Source organism: Corvus cornix, chromosome 2 (assembly GCF_000738735.6).
Source record: "Corvus cornix cornix isolate S_Up_H32 chromosome 2, ASM73873v5, whole genome shotgun sequence".
Classification (NCBI taxonomy): Eukaryota; Metazoa; Chordata; class Aves; order Passeriformes; family Corvidae; genus Corvus; species Corvus cornix.
The window spans coordinates 153,691,029-153,713,943 of record NC_046333.1 but is presented as its reverse complement, the minus strand read 5'-3'; the positions used below and the strand labels follow the sequence as shown (position 1 = coordinate 153,713,943).

At 57.1% G+C, this 22,915-nt stretch overlaps 5 protein-coding genes across 6 annotated transcripts; 3 read left to right on the top strand and 2 right to left on the bottom strand.

Annotated features, from left to right (window-relative positions):
* The first annotated feature begins 2,780 nt into the window (after positions 1 to 2,780).
* On the top strand, positions 2,781 to 3,546 carry LOC104692590 (feather beta keratin-like). The gene is made up of 2 exons (XM_039550075.1): positions 2,781 to 2,841; positions 3,036 to 3,546. The coding sequence occupies exon 2, from the start codon at positions 3,056 to 3,058 to the stop codon at positions 3,368 to 3,370; it is 315 nt and encodes a 104-aa protein (XP_039406009.1). The 5' UTR covers positions 2,781 to 2,841; positions 3,036 to 3,055; the 3' UTR covers positions 3,371 to 3,546.
* A 3,956-nt stretch (positions 3,547 to 7,502) lies between these two features.
* On the top strand, positions 7,503 to 12,066 carry GFUS (GDP-L-fucose synthase). Its single transcript, XM_039550004.1, has 11 exons — positions 7,503 to 7,921; positions 8,763 to 8,925; positions 9,216 to 9,330; positions 9,537 to 9,665; positions 9,742 to 9,815; positions 10,019 to 10,152; positions 10,272 to 10,336; positions 10,512 to 10,578; positions 10,651 to 10,730; positions 10,862 to 10,961; positions 11,521 to 12,066. Exons 2-11 carry the CDS (start codon positions 8,786 to 8,788, stop codon positions 11,574 to 11,576), a joined length of 960 nt encoding a protein of 319 aa, XP_039405938.1. The 5' UTR covers positions 7,503 to 7,921; positions 8,763 to 8,785; the 3' UTR covers positions 11,577 to 12,066.
* Positions 12,067 to 12,678: 612 nt separating this feature from the next.
* Positions 12,679 to 15,518, bottom strand: LOC104692592. The gene is made up of 9 exons (XM_039550005.1): positions 15,151 to 15,518; positions 14,670 to 14,754; positions 14,483 to 14,590; positions 14,219 to 14,362; positions 13,967 to 14,140; positions 13,782 to 13,881; positions 13,293 to 13,399; positions 13,092 to 13,153; positions 12,679 to 12,879 (listed from the first exon to the last, which is right to left on the bottom strand). The coding sequence occupies exons 1-8, from the start codon at positions 15,238 to 15,240 to the stop codon at positions 13,104 to 13,106; spliced, it is 858 nt and encodes a 285-aa protein (XP_039405939.1). The 5' UTR covers positions 15,241 to 15,518; the 3' UTR covers positions 12,679 to 12,879; positions 13,092 to 13,103.
* Positions 15,519 to 15,828: 310 nt separating this feature from the next.
* PYCR3 (pyrroline-5-carboxylate reductase 3) lies at positions 15,829 to 18,748 on the top strand. Of its 2 annotated transcripts, none has more exons than XM_039548806.1 (6): positions 15,829 to 15,938; positions 16,726 to 16,790; positions 17,008 to 17,217; positions 17,746 to 17,958; positions 18,047 to 18,139; positions 18,401 to 18,748. In XM_039548806.1, exons 1-6 carry the CDS (start codon positions 15,857 to 15,859, stop codon positions 18,581 to 18,583), a joined length of 846 nt encoding a protein of 281 aa, XP_039404740.1. In that variant the 5' UTR covers positions 15,829 to 15,856; the 3' UTR covers positions 18,584 to 18,748. The 2 variants fall into 2 exon arrangements, with proteins under 2 accessions (XP_039404740.1, XP_039404742.1); XM_039548808.1 differs by having other exon boundaries at positions 15,831 to 15,938; positions 17,038 to 17,217.
* Positions 18,749 to 19,509: 761 nt separating this feature from the next.
* Positions 19,510 to 22,429, bottom strand: TIGD5 (tigger transposable element derived 5). Its single transcript, XM_039548804.1, has one exon. The coding sequence runs from the start codon at positions 22,391 to 22,393 to the stop codon at positions 20,741 to 20,743; it is 1,653 nt and encodes a 550-aa protein (XP_039404738.1). The 5' UTR covers positions 22,394 to 22,429; the 3' UTR covers positions 19,510 to 20,740.
* Positions 22,430 to 22,915: the final 486 nt, after the last annotated feature.

Sequence of the window (22,915 nt, the reverse complement as noted above, 5' to 3'; positions counted from 1 at the left end):
TCTTGAATCCTCCCAGTCAACAGAGGAACAAGAGCATCCACTTGGGCAGGAACTCTGGAGTGCCAGTGCTTCCATCCCCTCTGCTCAAGCAGGCCCAGCAAGAGCAGGATTTCCAGGACTAGGGTCAGTTCAGTTTTGGAGCTCCCAGGAGATGGACCCCATCATCTCCTACATTCTGTGACCACCCACACCCACAGAAAAATTCTTGCCTCCTTTGCCCATGGAATTCCATCTGTTTTCACTTGTGCACTTCCCCCTTTTCCTTCATGTGTGTAGTGCTGAGAACAGCTGGGCTCCCACACACTCGTGACACCCCCTGAACATCCTTGTCTCCTGAGAGTCCCAGCTCTCGCAGTTTCTCCTCTAGGAAAGATTCTCCAGCCCTTGCAGTATCTGGTGGTCCTCAACTGGTCTTTGTTCATGTGGCAGGACACGTCTACCCCCTCTCTACCACAGATGGCTGGTGCACATGCAAGAGATAACTCAGGTGGGTCACAGGCCCAGCATGGGGTATCTCTGGCACCAAAAGGGCTCAGGACCCCAGCTAAGAATCAACATCTTATCCCAAATACAGCAAGAGATGAAAGAGATATTCTTGACCAAAGGACATGGTTCTTATGTCCACAAAAGCACACACAATTATCACAGAGGAAGAAGTCTCTTTCACATTCCTCTGGAACGTGTGAGATTTCTCCCCAAAGCTGGATGCAGATTTGAGGCTACTTTTCCGGAAATTGAGGGAAAGAACTTCGATGTGTACCCCATCAAGAATTGGATGGTAAGAAATATGGAATCCTAAGTTACACTATTTCTTAGTTAGCTGTAATTTTAATGGTACCTTTAAATCCACGTGTATATACTAGTATTGTCTTTTTGTTTTATCCCTGTGTAGTAATAGTCTAAGTCTTATGTTTGTTAGTTTTGTGTCTATTAACAAATAATTCATTTTATAATAGACCAAATCAGCCATTTTTAATGAACTTGGGGATGAGAGTGGATTTTGGGGTGTTGGCCACCTCAATAAGGCGACTGCCTGCTGCCAGAGGTCTGGGCAACAGACAGGAGCTGATTTAAACTTACATCATCCATTCATCACAGTTCACTACCCCCTTGGGCTTCTTCACCTGTGGAGACCAGAACTGTCCACACCATCCCACATGCGAACCCACCAGTGCTCTAAAAGGAAGACCTCTCCCAATATCAGGGGAAGAATTTTCTGAAATCTGTCATGGACACTGGTGACACCCTTTGAAGTAAAGCTCCACTGTGACCTTTGTTCTCCCCCAGCATTACAGGGTCATGCTCAGCCAAGCTGCTTTCCAGACTCTCAGCCCACAGCATGAGCCAGGGCCAAGGGCTATCCCTGTCCAGATGCAGATCTTCACATCTCCTGCTCTTGAAATGCAGGAGATTCCTTTAACCCTCAGCCTCCAGGTCTCTCTGACTGGAGGAACAACCAAGTTGTGCCTCAGCCACTCCATCATCTGCCAACTCGCTGAGGGGATAACAGTCCAACTGCCCATGTGGAATAGAAGAGTCCAGGCACTCAAACCTAGCAGAGATGCAAAGCCCAGACCAGTCTGACAGACCTGGGATAGTCTGGGGCCCCTCTTCACAACACACCCACAAACACAAAAACATGAGTTCCACAGGCTGACCTCACTGATGACACCCCATCTCTCCAAAGTGTTGGTCACATCTTCAGTCTCCTTGGACATGTGCCATGAACACCAAACTTTGCTCTCAAATATTTACACTTTAAGGAGGAATGACTGTAATGGAAGGGGCAGCTCCTTATGCATGGCACAACAGCAAAGGCCAGGACAGCCTGAAAGGGCTGCGATGGAACGGGGCCCCTCTTCACAACACACCCACAAACTAAACCACACAAGTACACAAAATGACCTCACTGATGACACCCATATTTTTCCTAGGCTTCTGTTGTATATTCTGGTTTCTCTGACACACAACTTCCATGCAAATCCTCCCAAATACCAACTCTCACTTAAAAGCTGCCGCCAAAGGCAGATGGACATGGCCTCAAGAGCAGGACATGGCACTGCAGAATTGTCGGAAGGAAAACATTCCCCACATCATGACTCGCCGTGCTGAGCCAGACAAAACTGATGTTATGATTTCCATTCAGGTACCTCTAGAAAGCAACAAGGTCAACCCTCTTTTTCTGAGAAGTGAATGTCCCCAGTTCTGTCAGCAGCACCTCACACATCTTGTTCTCTTTATCCTTCACCAGCTACTAATGAACCAACAGAAGACCTATGGGAGTATGGGAGGCATCCCTAAATTACAGGAATTGCTTTCCCATCTCCAGCGGGAAAAGCCTGGCATACATACAGGTTTAGGAAGTTGGCAACAGGGTAGGGAGAGAGAGAATGTGATGGAAGGGGACAGCCATCACCCCCAGAAGAGCTGCAAAGCCCAAATGAGCCTGACGTGGCTGTGGGGGAATGAGGTCCCTCTTCATCACACACCCACAAAGCCACAGCACACCACTGACACGCTGATGACATCCCACCTCTCCAAAGCTCTGGTCACGTCTTCAGTACTCCTTGACAAACATCACCACCAGCAGCCTTTAGTCTCTAATACTCGCATTTAAAAGCTACTGCCAAGGTCATGACCTCAAGAGCAGGACATGACACGGCAGAGTTGTGGGAAGGAAAACACTCCCCACCTCAGGACTCGCCAGGCCTGAAAAATGCCCCAAGGCCATGGGACAAGGCTGTCCCGCCCCTCCACAACCACCATAAAAGCCGGCCCAGAGCCTCTCTCCTTCACACACTTCTCCTCACACCTTCTCCTTCTGCTCCTGCTGACAACCAGGTGAGTCTCAAGTCCCTGACCCTCCTGATCCTGCACCCCCTGACCTCTCTCTGCCAGCACGCTCAGCCCCAGCCTCAGCAGCCCTCACGCCTCCCCACAGCCCCACAACAGCCTCCACACTCCCTCACCCTCCTGCATCACCGCCCCTCACACCCCCACACCCCTGCCCTGCCTCACTCCTCTCTCTCTTCCAGGGACCCTCCACACCACACCCATGGCCTGCTACAACCGCTGCCAGCCCTGCGGACCCACCCCGCTGGCCAACAGCTGCAACGAGCCCTGTGCCCTGCAATGCCAGGACTCCCACGTTGTCATCAACCCTTCCCCTGTTCTGGTCACCCTGCCAGGACCCATCATGACCTCCTTCCCCCAGAACACCGCCGTTGGATCCACCTCCTCGGCTGCTGTTGGCAGTGAACTCAGTGCCCAGGGACAGCCTATCTCTGGAGGCTTTGGCTTCGGCCTTGGCTATGGCTATGGGCTGGGAGGCCTGGGCTGCTATGGCAGAAGGGGTGGCTACATCTGCTAAGGGCCCTCAGCACCATTCCTGACACCATCAGCTTGGTGCTCTGGTAACAGATCCTGCAAGCATAGTAATTTGCATGATGGTCGCCCTACTTCTACCTCCCACGGGTTCCCTTCTTCTCGCTGCTCCTGTCTATTCATTCTTTTGTGTCAATAAAGTTTTCCTGCAGCAAAGCCTGAGGTGCCTCCTTTTCTTCTACCAGAGCTCTTGTGGCTCCACCCAGCACAGGTACTTTGCTCCCTGCAGTCTCTGTGACACCATCTTCACTTTCAGTGGGGTGCCAGGACTGCCCACAGAAGGAGTGCCCATGTCCTTGTCCCCTCTTCCTGCAAGGGCCTTGGTAACCATGGTTTCCAGGTCATCACACACCTTTCTCTGGGTTCCTCAGCTGACCCAGGTGATGGTCATTGTTGCATTGTCCATCTGGCTGGACAGTCCCCATTCCACCTCTCTGGGAGTCTCCAGGCCAGAACCTCACCTGGTTATGAGCTCTTCAATAGATCCCTGATGGAGATCCCCCTTCCCCTCCTCACTGCAGAGTCCCATTCAGGGGGTCTCTGGGCCACCCTCCTCCCCATTCAGGCTCCCTGGATCATCCGTGCCAGTGACCCCAAGCCAACAACCCTCTGCTCTGAGGTCACACAGCGAGTCCCCATTATGACTCAACTCCCACCAAGTCACTGTGGATTCCTGTGGCACAGCATGGAGACCTGGGAACAAGGTGCAGGAACAAGCCTGTGACCCTGCTGAGAAGATGGTGTCCCTCGTACCACCTTCCTGCCTCTTTGCCCCCCCAGTTTTGACATTCCAACATGGATTTTTGGGTCATAAGGATCTTTGGCCTCCCCAAATTAAATTGCTTCTCACCAGTGACGTTCACTCTTTCTCCTCCTTTGATGTGTTTTCTTTCACTGTACAAAGGCTCCCAGCAAACAGGTGAGCTCTGGGCTGACACACGAGTTCAAAGTCTCCAGGGCTACTGGCAGCACTAAAATATTCATCAAAAGCAAATTAAAATAACATCTCTGGAGCAGCTGGAGCCCAGGGAGATGGAGAACTCCATGCACAGCTGGATTTGGTTCAAAGAGGAAGAGTTTGCTGAGGAACAAAGCCCTTCCCTAAAACCAAAACTAAACACCCCCTGCCTCTGAGCTGGGAAAGGAGAGAGGGAATGGGTTTGGATCTGTTTGGCCCTTTTATTTCTTGATTTTGTGTAAATAGTGCATTTCCTCTGGTTGGCCTTAAGGCACGAACTTCAGCTTATCTTAAAGTCTAATCCATAAAAAGACAAATTTAAGTAATCCGTACTCTTATATTCATTCACCTTGGAGTTCATCCAGCTTGACATCAACCCTTGGACTGAAACAGGAGCAGAATTTCACCTTCCCAAGGTCCTGGGACATGCCTGAGCAGCCAGGCCCAGCGGGATGTCTGCCTCATCCTCCGGAGCCTGTCTCATCCCAAACCTGCGCCAGAGACGCTCTTTTTGGGCACAGTCAGCTCACGTGCGTTCCAGGGAGCACTGGGAGGAGGCTCAGATCCACACTGCCCTGTGCCCACATTCCTCTCTCCCATTCACCCTGAGAAATCCAGGTCCCTCAGGCTGCCCCCTGCCCAGTTCTCTGCACTCCATCCAAGGACACCCCAACCAGGTGAGGTGTGCTGGAGGGAAAACAGGTGGCACCTCTTCCAGTGTCTCTCCTGATGGGATTCACAGCCACCCAGCCAGGACCCCACTCCCAAAATAACGCCAAACCCCATCATGGAGCAGTGGCAGGTCGGTCTCCCTCCCCCCGAGGTCTGGACTTGACCAGACCAAATCCAAAATGATGATGGGAAGGACATTCTCATGCCACAGCTGCTCCCAATCCCATGAAAAGGGTTTCTTGGAATATCTGTGGCCATCTCCCCCATCCCCATCTTCCCCCTCTGTGCTTTTGGATAACTCCCATTGCCAAAGGGCTGCACATTGTGGGAAGCAACCCCCAATCCCTATGGAGACTGGCACAGGCCACCCTGTGGGACAGGGCCTGGAAAAGAGGTCACTGCTGATGTGCTGCTCCCTAAAAAAGAGCCGCAAAGCTGGAATTTTAGTGGGAAAGGGATACTTAGAGTTGGTGTGTCTCACCTGGGCTCCTGGAGCTCGGCTGCAGCTGTAAAGCATCATCCATCCCCAGACAGCTTCCACCTGGGACAGGCTGCACCTGGGAATCTCATTCCCATCTGCCCCACTTTCCTACAGGCATGGGGAGGGCAGAGCAGGGAGTGGGGCTGGACCCAAAACCAGGCCCGTTCCAGAGAAATAGGTCACCCACAAGCAAGCTTCGTTAGGGAAACAGCGCCTCACATGAAGCAGCGGTTCTCCAACAGGATCTGGCCAAGCCACCCAAGCTTTATCCTGCCGGCTGGAAGGTCCTGGGATGTCCTCTGGAACATGTCACGCAGACGCCCTGCCCAGATGAGCTAATGGGTCTGCTCCAGGCTTTGATCCTTAAATCCCAAGGCCTTGTTAGATAATATCAGAAGCCTGGGTGATATTTCATTAACAAACGAGTCCATCCCATGTGGTCGCAACAACTTTATCCCTTTCCCCTGTGATCTTCCCTCGTGCTCCAACAGCTCTTTGGTAATTAGCCCCAGAATTAGCATATTTAAGCTCCAAAATTACTACATTTAATGCAACACCGTGGTTATTCAAGTGCTGTCACAGCAGCTCTTGGCTGTGCCACCTTCCAGCAATTCCTTGGTTGAAATACGGGTTTATCCCTAATTAGTCTCCCAAAACTTGCAGGAGGCAGCAGGAAGATCTTATCCTCCCACCAGCACATGGAAAATCTTCCTTGGCTTTTCCCCCCATCCCTGGGAGTGTTCAAGGCCATGTTGGAGCAACCTGGTCTAGTGGAAGGTGTCCCTGCCCACGGAAGGGTGGTTGGAACGGGATGATTTTTATTTACAGGAATGATTTTATTCCAACCCAAACCCTTTTATTCCATAATTTCACCACGAAGTGAGATGGAAGCGTGGATGCAGCTGGATCTGATTCATCCCAACATCAACATGAGGTTTTTTTCTTGCCAACCCTCAGTGTCTCAGGAAGGATGTAGGACAGACGTGAAATTAGCTGGCATGGAGAAAGAGCTTCAGTGTCCATCCCTGGCTCTGTGGGTGAGATCAGCCAGGGAATCCTGTAAAACAGCAGGTGGGAACAACACCAGGACTCCTGGGAGGGGGATTTTGGAGCTGGGAAAGGCCTGGAAGGGCTGGGCACATGGTGGGGCTCAGCCAGCTGGGAGAGGGGACAGGCACTTCCATGGGACACAGGCACAAGGTGACATCTTTTAATGTGCAAGGTGGGAAAAATGACCCCCCCACCCCAGCTCCCAGGAAGGAGATCCCCAAGGATTCTGAGATTCTCCCAAAGGAAAATGGCACATTTCCAGGTCTCACCCAGGAGAAAAGGAGTTAAAAACTGATATTCTACTACTCCTTGACACTGGGGCTATCCAGGGCTTTGGGGGAGGAAAATGGGAATTCCTATCAGGGTCTCCCTTAATTCCACTTTCAAAATTTTAATTTAGAGCAAAGCCCTGGCTTTGCCTCACAGAAATCCCAAAGGAAAAGCCAGCTGGAAGTGGGGGTGGAGAAGGTGCCTTCAAAACCATCTGGGGGAAAGCTCCGCTCATTTTTAATCTCGGCTTAAGTGCATTAAAAGTGATTAAAACGTTTTCACATCAAAATCCCTTTTGATGACCCTCCTTTGGAAGAGGGGGAACTGGGAACCCCCTTTCCCTGCACCCCCTTCCCTTTCCTGCATCCCCTTCCTTGCTTCTGCACCCCTTCCCATGAATCCCCTCAAAACCTCTGCACCCCCTTCCCTTCCCCCTCCACTCTCTTTCCTGCCCTTGCACCCCCCTCCCATCCACCCTTCCCTGTCCCTGCACCTCCATTCCCTTCCTTGCACCACCTTTTCCTTCCCCCCTTCCTTTTCCCTGCACCTCCTTCCCTCCCCCTGCACCTCATTTCCCCACCCGCACCCCCTTCTCTTTCCCTGCACCTCTTCCTTCCTTGCAGCCCCTTCCTTTATCCCTCTTCCCCGTCCCTAAATCCCCTCCCCTGCTCCCTCGCCTTTCCCCTATCCCCGGGCAAGGACTACATTTCCCAATGAGCCAAGCGGCAGCGCCCCGTGACGGCAGCGGAAGAAGCCGAGCGCAGCCGAACCGAGACGAGCCCTCACCGGGCCGACACGAACCGAGACGAGCGAAGACGAACTCAGCCGAGTCCTCAACGAGCTGACCCGAGTGACCTCGAATTCAGCCGAGCCCCCACCGAGCCGAGCGGAAACGAACGGAACCGAACCTAGCCGAGACCCGACTGAGCCCCGCCGAGTAGACCCGAGCACAGCCGAATCTAGCCGAGCCCCCAACGAGCCGAGCCCGTGTAGCCGAACACAGCCAAGCCTCCACCGACCCAACCCGAACCTGCACCGAGCCGAGCGCAGCCGAACTTAACCGAGCGCAGCCGAGTGCACCCGAGTGGCCCCGAATCCAACCGAGGGTGAGACGCGCCCCTCACCCCATTAAGGGATATTTGGGGGGGACAGGAGCCCCCCCAGGCCTGAGGGGAGGAGAAGCGGGGGGTCCCCAAAGTGGGGGACAGGACGGTGGGGAGGGCAGGCGTGCGGGGGCGTGGGAGGTTGTGGGTTGGGAGGGGGTGCGGCGGGGAGATTAGGGTGCAGGAGTGGGATTTGGGGTGCAGGGGACGTAGGGGGCTTAGGACTGGGTGCAGAGCTGGGATTTGGGGTGCAGTGCTGAGGTTTGAGGGGCAGGGGAGGTGTGGGATGCAATGCTGCGTGCAGACCTGGGATTTGGGGTGCAGGGGAGGTTTAGGTTGCAAACACAGGACTTGGGGTGCAGGGGGTAAATCTGGGGTTCAGGGGGAGATCTGGGGTGCAGACCCGGGTCGCAGAGGGAGATTTGGGGTACAGAAAGAAATCTGAGGTGTAGGAGGAGATTTGGGGTGTGCAGACCCAAGACTTGGAGTTCAGGAATAGATCTGGGGTGCAACGGGAGATTTGGGGTTTGGGAGGCGATTTGGGGGTGCACAGGGAGATTTGGGGCACACATTTTGGGGTGCAGGTGCCCCTCCCTTTCCAGAGGCCGGGCAGTGCCACGTGGCAGGTTTGGCCCCAGCCCAGGTGGCCTCCAGCTGAGGAGTTTCAGCCCTGTCACAGCCAAACACGCCCCTTTTTCCACTTCCCTTTTTGCCAGAAATGCAGACATTTCCCCCCCAAAACCTGATCCCACCTGCCTGGGATGCGGATGATGCTCGTGGGTGCCCACACCAGGGTGGACCATCCTGAGGTGCACCCTGAGGTGATCCCAGCTTGTCCCCCCAGCTCCTCCCTGCAGGGTTTTGGCCATGACAGAGGTGACCAAGCGCATCCTGGTGACAGGTGGCACCGGCTTGGTGGGCAGAGCCATCGAGAAGGTGGTGGCCGATGGAGAGGGGCGGCCGGACGAGGAGTGGATCTTCGTGTCCTCCCGAGACGCTGACTTGACGTGAGTTGGGTTTTTCCTTGGAAGCCCCTGAATTTGCTCTATTGACCCAAACAAACCCCAAAATTTCCCCTCCCAGAATTTGCTTTTTCCTTGGAAAGACCCCAATCTGCTCTGTTGACCTCACCAAATCCCAAATTTTCCCATCCCAAGATGGGGATTTTCCTTAGAAACCCCCCAATCTGCCCCCACCAAACCCCAACACGTCCCCTCCCAGTAAAATGGGTTTTTCCTCAGAAAAACCCCAATTTGCTCTGCTGACCCCACTGAATCCCCAGAATTTCCCATTCCAGGAGCAGCTCCGAGACCAAAGCCCTGTTTGAGAGGCACAAGCCCACCCACGTCATCCACCTGGCTGCCATGGTCGGAGGCCTCTTCAAAAACATCCGCTCCAACCTGGATTTTTGGGTGAGCACCCACGGAATGGGCACTGTCGGGATCCCTGTGGGTGCTGCACTCCCTAAACTGGGATATGGGGCACATAGGGATGTGGCTTGCTCTGTTCCCGGAGCCAAACCAGAGCTCCAATGGTTTCTGGAGTTATTAAGGAGTTGTTGTTGAAGGGATTTGGGGATCCCTGAGCCCATGATCCTGATAAATCGCCCCTTTCCCAGAGGACAAACATCCACATCAACGACAACGTCCTGCACTCAGCGCACGAGACGGGGGTGCAGAAGGTGGTCTCCTGCCTCTCCACCTGCATCTTCCCGGACAAGACCACCTATCCCATCGATGAGACCATGGTGAGAATTCCCATTCCCACGCAAAATCCAGGGAAAGTCCCTGCCCTGCTTCATTTATCTGCTCTGATATTCCCAGATCCACAATGGGCCACCTCATAGCTCCAACTTCGGCTACTCCTATGCCAAGAGGATGATTGACGTCCAAAATAGGTGAGTTGGGGACATGGGAGCACCCACTGATTTTCAAGGCAAGGGGAATCCACTGGGATTTCCAGGATTTAAATGACGCCGCGGTGGAAGCTGGGGAGGGCTCAGCAGGTGAAGCTGCTGCTGGCTGGGGTTTTTTGGGGGCACATCAGTGCAGGAGGGAGGCTTGACAGCCCACCCACCATCCCCTCCCTGCTCTCATCCAGGGGTTATTCCGAGCAGCACGGCCGACGCTTCACCGCCGTCATTCCCACCAATGTCTTTGGGCCACACGACAACTTCAACATTGAGGATGGCCACGTCCTTCCGGGGCTCATCCACAAGGTCTACCTGGCCAAACGTGAGGGTGGCAGGACTTCCAGGGATTTTTTGGGGGAAAACTGGGTGTGGTTTCCTTCCCACCTGCTCCATGGGGTGGTTGAAGGTGGCTGTGGTGGTCATGGCTCCTTCCTCCTGCAGAGTCCGGCTCTGCTCTGACCGTCTGGGGAACGGGTGAGCCCAGGAGACAGTTCATCTATTCCCTGGTAGGTGTGGCCTTGGGAAGCGGGGAATGGGGCTGGAGGACCCACTGGTGGGACCAAAGAGGGGTCTGAAGCCCCCTGGTTTGGCCTGGGCCATCCCCAGAGTTGTGTCCCCTTGGGATGGGAGGGCTGGGGGACATCAGTAACCCCCCTCCAAGAGTTGTCTGCTCTTCCACAGGACCTGGCCCGGCTCTTCCTTTGGGTCCTGCGGGAATACGATGAGGTGGAACCAATCATTTTGTCAGGTAAGCCCTGGCTGCCCCCCCAGAAACCCCCTCTCCACGAAGGAACAGCCATGATCCTTTCCTTCTCCACAGTGGGAGAGGAAGATGAAGTCTCCATCCGGGAAGCGGCAGAGGCCATCACAGAGGCCATGGAATTCAGAGGAGAGCTCGTTGTATCCTTCGCTGCAGGCTGAACCCCCCCTTTCCACCAGCTCCCCTGGGAGATACCATGATCCAGAGGATCCTTCCCATCCAAGGAGCAAAAGCAAGGCCTTTTTTTCCTCCTTAATCCTTCCCATCCCAGTTTGACACCACCAAGTCCGATGGGCAGTTCAAGAAGACGGCCAGCAATGCCAAGCTCCGGCGGTACCTGCCCGGATTCCAATTCACACCTTTCAGGAAAGGTGAGATGGGGGGGCCTCCAGGAGACACTGGAGGTCCTACCCCCTGCTGTCAGCTGTGGTGGCATCAAGGTGGTCCATCTTTTCTGGATGGGGAATGAGGGTGGTGGAACACTGGCACGGGTTGGCCAGGGAGGTGGTGTTTTCTCCATCCCTGGAAATATCCAAGGTCAGGTTGGATGGGGCATGGAGCAACCTGGTCTCTTGGGAGGTGTCTTCTTGCATGGCGGTTGGATGAGAAGACCTAAAAAGTCCCTTCCAACCCAGCCTATCCCTTGATTAAATGACCAAAATCCATTCCCAGTCCCCAAACCTATCCCGTGATTCTATGACCAAAATTCATTCCCAGTTCCCAAACCCATTCTGTGATTCTATGACCAAAATCCATTTCCAGTCCCCAAACCCATCCCATGATTCTATGGCCAAAATCCATTCCCAGTCCCCAAACCCCTCCCATGATTCTATGGCCAAACTCCAGTTCCAATCCCCAAGCCCATCCCATAATTCTATGACCAAAATCCACTCCCAATCCCCAAACCCATCCCACCTTATCCCTCCACAGCTGTGAAGGAAACCTGTGCCTGGTTCAACGCCAACTATGCCAACGCCAGGAAGTGACGGGCACCGGGACTGGCATCACCCGGCACCGGGATCATCCTCTTCAACTCAGGGTTGTCCTTTGCTGGGGCAGAGGACAGGGCTGGGGGGTGACAGTGACATTTCCAAAGTAAAAATGGGAGCCCGGGGAGCAGCTCCCACATTCCTGCCCCACTGCTGGGAGCAGCGCGGGATGCCCAGGGCAGGGGGGAGGAAGGTTGGGGCATCCCAAAACGATCCCAAATTAAGTGGTAGGAGCCAACTGGAGCCATCCAAGAGGGTGGTGGCTCTGAGTTGTTAACGAGCTACACTAATTACCTGCAATTAGGCATAATAAAGGGAAGGCAGTCAGGATTCCAGGGCATGGAAATGGCAGCAGGGAATTTGCTGTTGTTCTTGGCACATGGGCATGATCCCACAGCCCCCCAGGCTCAGGACAGGGGAGACCAGAATGGGAGAGACTCCAGCTGTAAATGTGGCATTTATTAAAATATATGCAAATAGCATAAAATGGGTGGGACAATGAACATCCGCCCTGTACCTACAGCCAGTGGCATCCTTAGGGTCCATGTTCTCCACCAGGATCTGGAAGGGTCATAAAAAGGGTTAAAACCCCTCAGGGAGGGGGTAGAGGGTCAAAAATGGGGAGATGAATCCATGGCCAAGCTACTGCTGGTGGTGTGGATGTGGCAGAATTCCTGCCCGGGAATGGCTTTCTTCCGACACCGCTGCCTGGCCCTGGTGAGTCCCTGGCACGGGGACCTACAGAGGAGACACCCATCAGCACCCCAGGAAGCCACCAGCAGTGGGGTGTCCCCCTGAGGTGACACCAAGCCCTGGACAAGGGACATTCTGGGTGGTTGGTGCTCACATGTTGGCCCTTGGGCTGCAGGGTTTGGGCTCCCAGCGCTTCCCAACATCCATGACCAGCTCTGGTGTCACCTGGTTTGGGAAGAATTGACTTCCTGTAGATGTCCCTTGTCCCCTGGGGTGCCTAGGCCATCCTTTAGGACACCCTCTTCCACCCCAGATTCTTCCCTGTGTGTCATGTCTTCAGCCCTGTCCACCTCCCAGTGGGTTGTCCCACACCCAGAGGTGCCACCATGGTGAGGACACCCCAACCTTGAAGGACCTGACCCTCAGGGAAACCCAGCTGGCCCCCAAGAGCAGGTTTTGGGGGGACCAGCTTGGGGACATCCCACCCAGCATCTTACCCCACACGAGCTCAGTGTTGTCTTCCGGCCACCGGGGACAGGTGACACCCGCCCTGCAAATCCAGGAATGTTCCCGGCCACCTCTTGGGGCTGCTCCAGGAACGAGGGCTCTGAAAGAATACGGCCTGGGTGGAGACACCCTCCCAGTGCTTCTGTCCCTAGGTGGAGGATGGGGACACTCTGGGGAGGTGGCACGTGCCCTGGCAGAGCTTGGGGACGCTCTGGGATAACGCACATGTCCCAGCACAAGATGGGGATATGTCAGGGCTTTGGATCTGTGTCCTACAGCCACCACACCTCCCACCTTGTGGGCGCCTCTCACCTCGCACGCAGCTCATCTCCATCTTGTCCAGCTCCTCCTGCAGCAGCTCCATATCACATTCCCTGCGTGGGAAGAAGGAAAACCGGAGTCCCATCACCTTGGTGGCTTCTGTGTCACCACGACCATGGCATTCATGCACCACTCCAGCCTCTCCACACCCTTCTCCAAGCAGAAATAGGTCAGCAAGCTGTGATGAGGTACCCAGAAGCTGTAGGAAAGCCATCAAGATGTGTCCTGTCCTTTCCTGGGAACATCTGCCAGAGGGCTCCAGGATGGAACATCCAAGATGGGACATCCAGGATGGGGATCTAAGAATGGGACAACCAGGATGGCAGAAATAGGGTAGGGAGTTGGAATGAGGTGCCCCAAAGCCAGAGGAAAGCCATCAAGGTATGTCCCATGCTTCCCTGGAGACCTCTGCCAGATGGTCCCAGGATGGAAGATCCAGGGTGGGAAATCCAGGATGAGGCACCAAGGATGGGACACCCAGGATGGGACATGTAAGCAGAAACAGGGCAAGGAGCTGGGATTAGGGGCCCAAAAGCCATAGGAAAACCATCAAGATGTGTCCTGTCCCTTCCTGGGAACTTCTGCCAGATGGCTCCAGGGTGGAAAATCCAGGGTGGGGCACGAAGGATGGGACCCATCAGGTCCCAAGGGTTCCATGCCACCTCCTCAGCCATCTCCTACCTCTCCGGGGTGGAGGTGAGCTGGTACTGGGGCTCTTCCTGGGGAACCACCAGCTGGATCCTTCTGGCACCATGGCAGGCGGATGCCACCAGCCAATGCCCTGTGGGAAAACAAGAGGCTGGGAGAGGACAGAGCACCCCCAGCGTTGTGTGTCCCCAACTGGATGTCCCCACACTTCTCCCCACCTGCCACAGCAAGGACCAGGAGGGTGGAGATTGCCGGGATGCCGAGAGTGCTGGAAGCTAGGAAGAGGAGGAAGAGGAGGATGGTTCGGAGCGGCGCCGGCACCAGTAGGAGAACCAGGAGCACGAAGTACGAGCTTTGTGGGATGCAGGAGGAGGTGGCACTTTGGCTCTGACCTGTGGGATGGGGGAAGAAGAGCCTGGTGTTGGCACCCACCAGCTCCCCTCAATCCTCCAGCACCCATTCCCGCTCACCATCTGGGTCAGGGATGGCTTTGAGGTGCTCCAGGTGCTTTTCCAGCCGGCTTCGTGCATCTTCCAAGACCATCAGCATCAGCTCCAGGCTCTGGTTGACCCTCCGCAGCTTCTCCATCACCTCCTGAAGGACCAGGTTGCTCTCTGCATGTGGAAAAGATGGATACAGCAGTGGGATGAGCTGGGGAAGATGCACCCCAGTGTAAAAAAAGCTGGGAATGGGATTTGAAAAAAAGCTGGGAATGGGATTTGCTGTGTTCCCACCTAGTTGGGGATGAACATCCTGAGTTCTTTCCTGCTCCTGATAGAGGTTGAATGGGACAACCTGGTGTCCTTCCCGGAGCTCTGCAGCCCCACAGCTGCTCACATTCCCTGTGGGGAGGGACAAGAGGTTGGATCAGTCCCAAAGTGGGATATGGGAATGTCCCAGCATCCCAACCCTGGCTCGTACCCATCCAGTGGGTGATGTCCTCCATGAGCTGGACCACGGGGGTCTCATCCAGCGCTGACCTCATCCAGGTCTCCCACAGATCCTCCTGAGGTGAATATTAGGGGGTGGTGATGGGGGAATGCTGGTTCTCCCCATGGATACCCCAAAACAAGCCCTCAGCACCCCTGGGTGCTCCCAGCACAGGATGGGGGGACAGAGGAGTGGGTTTGGGGTGTAAAATGGAAAAAGGTGTGAACTCGCCCCACAATTTCACCTTCACCCCCCAAAAACCATCCCCACACCAGGCAAAGTGGCTGCCCAGGGTGGGGGAACCTGGGAACCCCCATTTCCCAGCCAGAGGGAGTCCCACAGCCACACCGGATGGTGACAGGAGTCCAGGTGTGACATCTCATGTGGCTTCATCCTGGAACTGGTTATCACCCGTGGTTGTCTTGAGGGGGATGTGTATGGGGAACCCCAGCTCTGGGGGAGGGGTCCCCACCTTCTCGGGGGGGGCAGCACGGCCCAGCCACCCCAAAAACCCAGCAGTGGTGCAGAGGAGCAGCACAGCCCAGGAGCTCTGGAACAGCATGATGGGAATGGGGGGAGTCCTGTAAGGAAAAGAGGTGGGGTGAAGCCCCCCGTACCCATGGACAAATTAAAGGACCCCCCACCCCAAATTTGGGGGACCCACCCCACTCAGGGGACCTTCCATAGTCCCAGGGATGCCGGTGGGTGGGGGTACTGTAGGAAGTAGAGGGTGAGGAGCACCCTGGAGTGGGAAGTAGCACCCACATCCACGGGCAAATTTGGGGACCCCCCATAAACCCGGGAATATCGGCGGGTGGGGGTCCTTTGCGGGGAGGAGAATGGGGACAACTGTAGGGACCTCCCCCACCCCCAATTTAGTCCCCACCCCCCTGGTAGGGACCCCGCAGTGGCCCCAGGGGTGCTGGGGCTCAGCTGAGCGCTGCGGGGAAGGTTTGGAAAGGTTTAGGAATAATCGGGAATGGTCGGGAACCCCTTTCGGGACCCCCACGCGTGGACCTGAGCGAACCACGTGGCGCCCGCGCGCCTGCGCAGTGACCCCTCGCTGCGCCTCCGCCCCGCCCCTTAAAGGAGGCTTCGCCAATAGGAGAGAGGGGTGTGGCTGGGATCGGCCAATCAGCGCAGGGGGTGTGGCTCTGGGGGCGTGGCCGCGGGTAGCGATGGAGGCGTCCGAGCTGTGGGTCGGGTTCGTGGGCGCCGGGCGTATGGCCGGGGGACTCGTCAGGGGGCTGCTGCAGGCAGGTACGGGCTGGGGGGCGACCGGGGGGTCCCCGGCACACGGGAAGGGGAGGGGACATGGGGACAGTCCTGGTCTGGCGTCTCCCCGGCGTCCCTGCGCGCCCTGTGGCGCGGGGAAGTGTGGGGACGTGGGGGCAGCTTTTGTCTGGACGCTCCTTGCACTCCCTTCCCTGTTGTCCAGTGGAGGGACATGGGGTCAGTCGCGTCCTGGCCCATTCCCAAAGTCCCAGCCCGTCCCTGGGTCCCTGTCCTCCAGTGCAGGGACATGGGGACAGCCCTGTCCTGGCCCGTTCCCAGGGTCCCAGCCCTTCCACTATGGGGGTTCCTGTCCTGCACTGGAGGGACATGGGGACAGCCCTTTCCTGCCGCTCTCCCCGGGAACCCTGCCCTCCCTGGTGTCCCTGTCCCACAGATCAGTGTGGGGACACGGGGACAGCCCTGTCCTGCCTCTCTCCCTTACATCCCTGTCCCACAGATAATGATGGCACAGCCCTGTCCCTGCTCCCCGTGTGTCCCAGATTGTCCCTGTCCCATAGCACAGTGTGGGGACAGCCCTGCCCGTTTGGGGCCACCTCCATTGTCACTGCACCATGACACAAGTGGGTGTCAGTGCCAGCCATACCAGCAGGATCCATCCCCAGCCCCCTTTGCTCCATGTCCCCCTGTGGGATCATGCTGGGATTGGAGGAATCACATCCCTGTGAAAATCGGGGTGTCTGGGCTGTGCTGGGGTGTCCCCCACACCCTGGGGCCACCCTGGCCGCTCATCCCATTCCCTGTGTTTCCCAAGGGAAGGTCCCAGCCAGCAACGTCCTGGCCAGTGCTCCCTCAGACAAAAACCTGGATGCTTGGCAGGTGAGTGGGGCCGTGGGGGTGGGAGATGTTGGGGTGTCCCTCAATGTGGGGGTCAGAGCACCCTTTCCCTCCCCGACTGGGTTTGGCTCATCCTTCCCAAGTCTGGGTGAGATCCAGGCAGAGCCTCAGTGGCTTTGTGGCCAGAACAGGTCCCCAGGCCATGTTCCTGCCTCTGGATGTGCTGTTACCATGGGGGCACTGTTTTTGGGGGTGCCAGGCTGCGACCCCTCTCCCTGTCCCCGGGCAGGAGTTGGGCTGCCGGACCACACACTGCAACCTGGAGGTGGTGCACAGGAGCACCCTGGTCTTCCTGGCCACCAAACCCCACATCCTGCCGGGTGTCCTGGAGGAGATCCGTCCTGCCGTGGGCTCCCACCACATCGTCGTGTCGCTGGTGGCTGGTGTCACCATCCAGACACTACAGCGGGTGAGACTTCTCCTTTTCCTTCTCTTCCTTTCTCCTTCTTTTCCTTTTCTCCTCCTCTTCCTTTTCTCCTTCTTCCCTTCCTTCTTCTCTCCTCCTTCTCCTCTCCTTTCTTTTTCCTCCTCCTCCTCCCCCTCCTTCTCCTCACCTTTCTTTTTCCTCCTTCTCCTCCTCCTTCTCTTCCTCCTCTTCCACCTCCTCCTCCTTTTCTCCTTTCTTTTTCCTCATTCTCATCCTTATCTTCCTTCTCCTCCTTTTCCTTCTCTCATTGTCCTTCTCCCCTTCTCATCTTTCTCCTCCTTCTCCTCCTCTCATTCTCCTCTTCCTCCTTTCCTCCTCCTCCTCCATTTGCACCCAGGCCTGTGCAGGACACACTGCTGTGGCCTTGTCCCCACCCGGCTGCACCTCCAGCTCCCTCCCCGTGCTCCTCACTTCTCTGCCAGCCCAATGTGTGACACCCACCAGTGTCTCTGTCACCCTTGGGTACTTTGCATGGCTGGCACCCCTTCTCCCATCCCCATCTTTTCCCAGCTCCTCCCACCCTGGACCAAAGTGCTGCGGATCATGCCCAACCTGCCCTGCGTGGTGCAGGCGGGAGCCATGGTCTTCTCCCGGGGCAGCAACGCGGGTGACGAGGAAGCCGCGCTCCTCAAGAGCCTCCTGTCCTCCTGCGGCCTCTGTGAGGAGGTTCCTGAATCCTACATCGACATCCACACCGGGCTCAGCGGCAGCGGTGTGGCCTACGTAAGCCAGTGGGACACAGGATGCTATCTTGGGATTTGGGGTCCACCCCTTGCTCCAGGCTCACCCGTGGATGCTCCTCTCTTCCCAGGTGTACCTGTTTGCCGAGGCGCTGGCCGAGGGTGCGGTGAAGATGGGAATGCCGGGCGCCTTGGCCAGCAGGATCGCGGCGCAGACACTGCTGGTGAGTCCCTGGCACACCCTGGCATCGCTCCCCTTCCCTCCTGCCTCCATTGGGATGAGGGAGGAGGTGCTGGATGCCGCTCTGCCTCAGCTTCCCCTCCTGGAAGCAAAAAATGAGGCCACCAGAAGGGCGAAGGGCACGGTGGTGGGACAGTCCGTTGCTGTGGGGCCATTGGGATGGTGATGCCATCCTACCATGGAGAGGGGAATTTGGGAACTCCCAAATCTCACCTTCTTTCCAACCCATCCTGGTGTCCCGTAGGGCGCAGCGAAGATGCTGCTGGAGACAGGGGAGCACCCGGCGAAGCTGCGGGGGGATGTCTGCACGCCCGGGGGCACCACGATCTATGCCCTGTACCAGCTGGAGAAGGGAGCGCTCCGGGCCACCGTCATGGATGCTGTGGAGGCGGCCACCAACCGGGCATGTGACATGGCCAAGGACTAGTGGACGAGCCCCTTCTGGGACAGGAGGGGTGATGGGGACCAAAGCGAGCTCCTCTGAGGAGTAGGAGGGACCCCGACATCTTCAGAACTTGGACGGGGGTGGGAGGTGGTGTGGACATGTGTTACCTCTGCAGGGCTGGAACCAAATAAACATGGCCAGAGCAATGGGGGGTGTGGATTTTTGTGGTCCGTTTGGTCCTAGGGGGCTGTGGAAGCCACCACGGTCTGGAAGAGGTCAACCAGCCAAAAAAACTCCACTATGATCCTTCCCTGGCACCAGGGAACAGGATGGAAACCCAGATCTTGCTCCCAGCTCTGGGGATATTGAGGAGGTAGAAACTCAAACTTGCCCATCCAGAGAGGATCTGAGCCTTTTCCATGCCCTTATTAAGCTCTGTTTGTCTCCTGGCACCTGCACGGATGCAATGAGTGATGATTTGGGAACTGCTTTGAGGATGAAAAGGTTTTTTCTGGGCAAAACATCGCTGGTGGGAACATCCGGATGCTGAGCCCTGACTCTGGATAAGGACCTGGAGTGACAGGAATGGCTTCCCACTGCCAGAGGGCAGGGATAGATGGGATATTGGGAAGGAATTCCTCCCTGGGAGGGTGGTGAGGGGCTGGAATGGAATTCCCAGAGGAGCTGTGGCTGCCCCATCCCTGGAAGTGTCCCAGGCCAGGTTGGATGGGGCTTGGAACAACCTGGGACAGTGGAAGGTGTCCCTGCCCATGGCAGAGGCTTGGATTTTGATGGCCTTGGCAGGTCCCTCCCAAGCCAAACCATTCCACGATTTGATATTCTCACCCCACCAAACCAGTTCAAAGATCTCCAGCCCGGCACCTTCTGTTGATCTTCACATTTTTGTCACACAACGGAAGCCTCCTTTAATTCACAAACTCCTGCTTGAAATGAGCCACATCCCAAACTCCAAAATCTTTTTATGGGGTCATTTTGGTGAAAAAGATGATCAAAATAAACGGAAATGTGGTTTTACATGATTACACCCTGTTGGCGTGGAGAAGGCCACACTGAGAGGACACAACCCCGTGAAGGTCCCCCTGGTGCCACCCCAAATCCCTCTGGGATGGCTCCATGTGACAGTTCACAGATGACAACCTCCACGTGGGAATAAAAATCCATTTAATTTCCATAAACTCTGCAGTGAGGAGACAAAGACCCAACAAGTAAAAACCCCCACCCGCCCACTGACACGGGGCACGGCAGCACCAAGGAGTTCATTTAATTTCCCTCTTCCAATAATTTGGCTAAACACCCTAAAATTTCATCCAAATCAGGGCAGGAGCTGCTAAATTCCTATCAGATACCTCCAGTATTCCAAGGCAGTTCCAGGAGCCCTCCCTGCTCCAACCTCACCTCACTGAGATGTGTCCTCCAGCCCCAGCCACCCCACAAACCCCGTGGGGAACACCTCAGCCCCCATCCCTGGAGCCTTCAGCTCCACGAGGATGCTTGGGGGATGGTACCTGGTTCAGCAGGTCTCCATGGTCCAGGTGTTCCCAGCTGTGATGGGAATGATGGAGGTGACCCATCATGATCCAGGGAGCCGCATCTTTGTGGATGCCACCCAAGTATTCCAAGAAGGAAGTTGTCTTAAACCAGCCCCAAACCATCCTGGGTTAACAGGATTCCATTTCAGCAGTGGGAAGAGCATCACCAGCCTCTTCCAAGGTGAAATATTTCCCCTGCAGCACCTCAGGAGTGGTCCCTGTCCAGCTGGATGTGCCCACCTCAGCCACGCTCCAGGATTTGGGGATTTTTCAGTGTAACATCCCCCATTACCCCAGGGACACTGAGCAGGTCCTTCCCTCGCCCCTTCTCCCCATGGGATTGGGCAATTTGGGGTGGGGCATCCACCCCCTTCTGGCAGTGCCAGTGACCAGGGGCCACAAGGGACATAAAAAATAGCACCTCCTAAATATATTTAGGCAAGCAACAACCCTGGAATTCCAAGTTGTTGCACAAAAATCCCCTAAATTGTGACCCACAGGCACCTGGGCTTCCTGATCCCCAGGGAATCACGGTCACAGAGGGATGAGTGGCACCTCCACCGCCATCCCCCTGGGACAACTGGGGTGTCCCCAGCTCTGTGGCCAACCAGGGGTGGTCGGTAGCCAAAAAGTAGGGGTCGCCCCTGCCCTAGGATTGGGGGCTGCGGCCGCGGCGCAGCCGCTGGGCCATGGAGATGAGGGAGCGGAGCTGCACCAGCTTCAGTGGCCCCACTTCCCGGGGGTCCTGTCCCTCCAGCCAGCGCAGCGCCGTCTCCAGCCCCTGGATGGCTTCCTGAGCCGTGGGCAGCAAAGGATCTCCTCCTTCCCCACCCCTTTTGCCACCAGCTGCTTCCTCCTCCTCATCCTCCTCCACCCCACAGCCCTCGGCGCCTTCCTCCTCGGCGTCCTCCTCGCCATCATCATCCTCCTCTGCACCCGGAGCTGCGTCATCCAAGTGTAACCAGTTGGACACTTCCTCGGGAGCCAAGCGCTTGAAGGCCAAGGCAGCCAGGTGGGTGAGGTCACTGAAGACCTTGCTGTCCCCTCCGCCTTCCTCCCCTCCCAGGGTGTCCCCGTGCTCCTCCTCACCGGGCTGGGGCTCGAAGGCGGCGCGCAGCCCCAGCAGCCAGCACTTCTCGATCGATCCGGGTGGGAGGAGATCCCAGGAGAGGCCGGCCAGGTACAACATGTCCTTGAGGAGGAAGGACCGCACGAAGTCCGCGGGACCACCGGGGCCACTGCAGGACACGGCCAAGCGCAGCAATTCCCGCTTGTAGAGCTGCTTGAAGGCCGACACCACCCCTTGCTCCAGCAGCGCCGGGATTCGGCCTCCCGCTCCGGCCAAGCCGCTCCCAGAGGAACCCTTGGAGAGGAAGAGCGCGCGGATGGACCCATCCGGAGTCTGGAGCGGCGGGGAATCCTCAGCCCCTGATCCAGAGCGGGATGCAGCGGAGCTGAGCAGCAGCACGGCCTTCTGCTGCAGGCAGCTCCGGCGCAGGTACCGCTTGACCCCCGGCACGAAGTCCTCGAAGAACCAAGCCCGCAGAAGTGCTGGTGCCAGCCGGGCCCTGGGGCTGTAGCGGTAGCAAGCTGGGAATTTCTCCTGGTTGTGATGCCGGAGGCTGGCGGGATCGCGGACACCCCCAACCACCAAGGGCTTGAGTTTGTGGGAGCCGGTCAAGTTGGCGGCCAGCAGCACCGTGACGCGCTCGCCGCAGGCCGGCCGCCGCCGTGATGCCGAGATCCCAGCACCGGGAAGAAGCTTCCAGAAGAGCCTGGTGATGTTGGCGTTGTAGATCTGCTCATCCCCGTAGCCGCCGGCATCGGGCAGGACCTCGGCGCGGGCGGCCGGAGCGCGCTCGGGCTCGGCGGGGAGGCCGCCCTCGCCGTAGATGCGTTGGCTGGAGATGCCGTGGCGCTTCTGCCACCGCCAGAACCAGCCGTGGCTCGCCTTGAAGGTGCATTCCGGCCCATAGATCTGCCGGGCGAAGGCTTCCGCCTGCGCCTGGATGAGGGGTCCGGAGAGCGGGACGCCGTGCTGGCGCAGGGCGAGGAACCAGGCATAGACGGCGCGGTCAATCTCCTCCTCGTTGGCCAAGCGCATCTTCTTGCGTTGGGTGCCCACCTCGCCGCCGAGCTGCTCCAGGAACCAGCGCAGCTTCGCCTCGTCCTTCAGCCACCCCCTGAGCGTGCCCCCCGGCACCCCGAAAGCCCGGCACACCGACGCCTGGCGCTCGCCCTTCTTCACCCTCTCGATGGCCTGGAGCTTGTCCTTGATGGAGTAGGCGCGACGAAGCGACATCTTCACCGACACCCCCCCGGGTGATGCGCTGCTGCCTCCGCCTCCGCCTCCACCACCTCCTCCTCCTCCTGCCCGCCGCCCTCCCGCCATTCCCCCGCCCTCCTCCGGCTCCCCCCCGGGCATGGAGCGACCCCCGCATCCATGGGATTGGGGGGCGCGTTATAACCGGGGAGGGATGCGGGGATGGGGTGGGGGGGGCGCGGCGGCGCCTTTGTCTCCGCTCCAATCCCCCGCATGCGCGCACCCCCCCCCGAACCACTAAGTTGCTCCACTCCCCCCCCTTTTCCTCGCCAAATTGGATTCTTCCTCCTAGCTCCACCGGCGCCTGTGGGTTGTACCACTCTGCGAAAAGGGGGGTGAGCGCCACCCCGCTGCCTCTCCCCCCCCCCGCTTTCCCCGCTGAGATGTTCCACTTGGCTTTCACGGGAGGGAGAAGCGGTGCGCGGAGGGAGACAGCGCGCCGCACGCACAGTGCGGGGGCTCCCCCTCCCCGTAACTCCTCCCGTAAAATACAGGGGATCA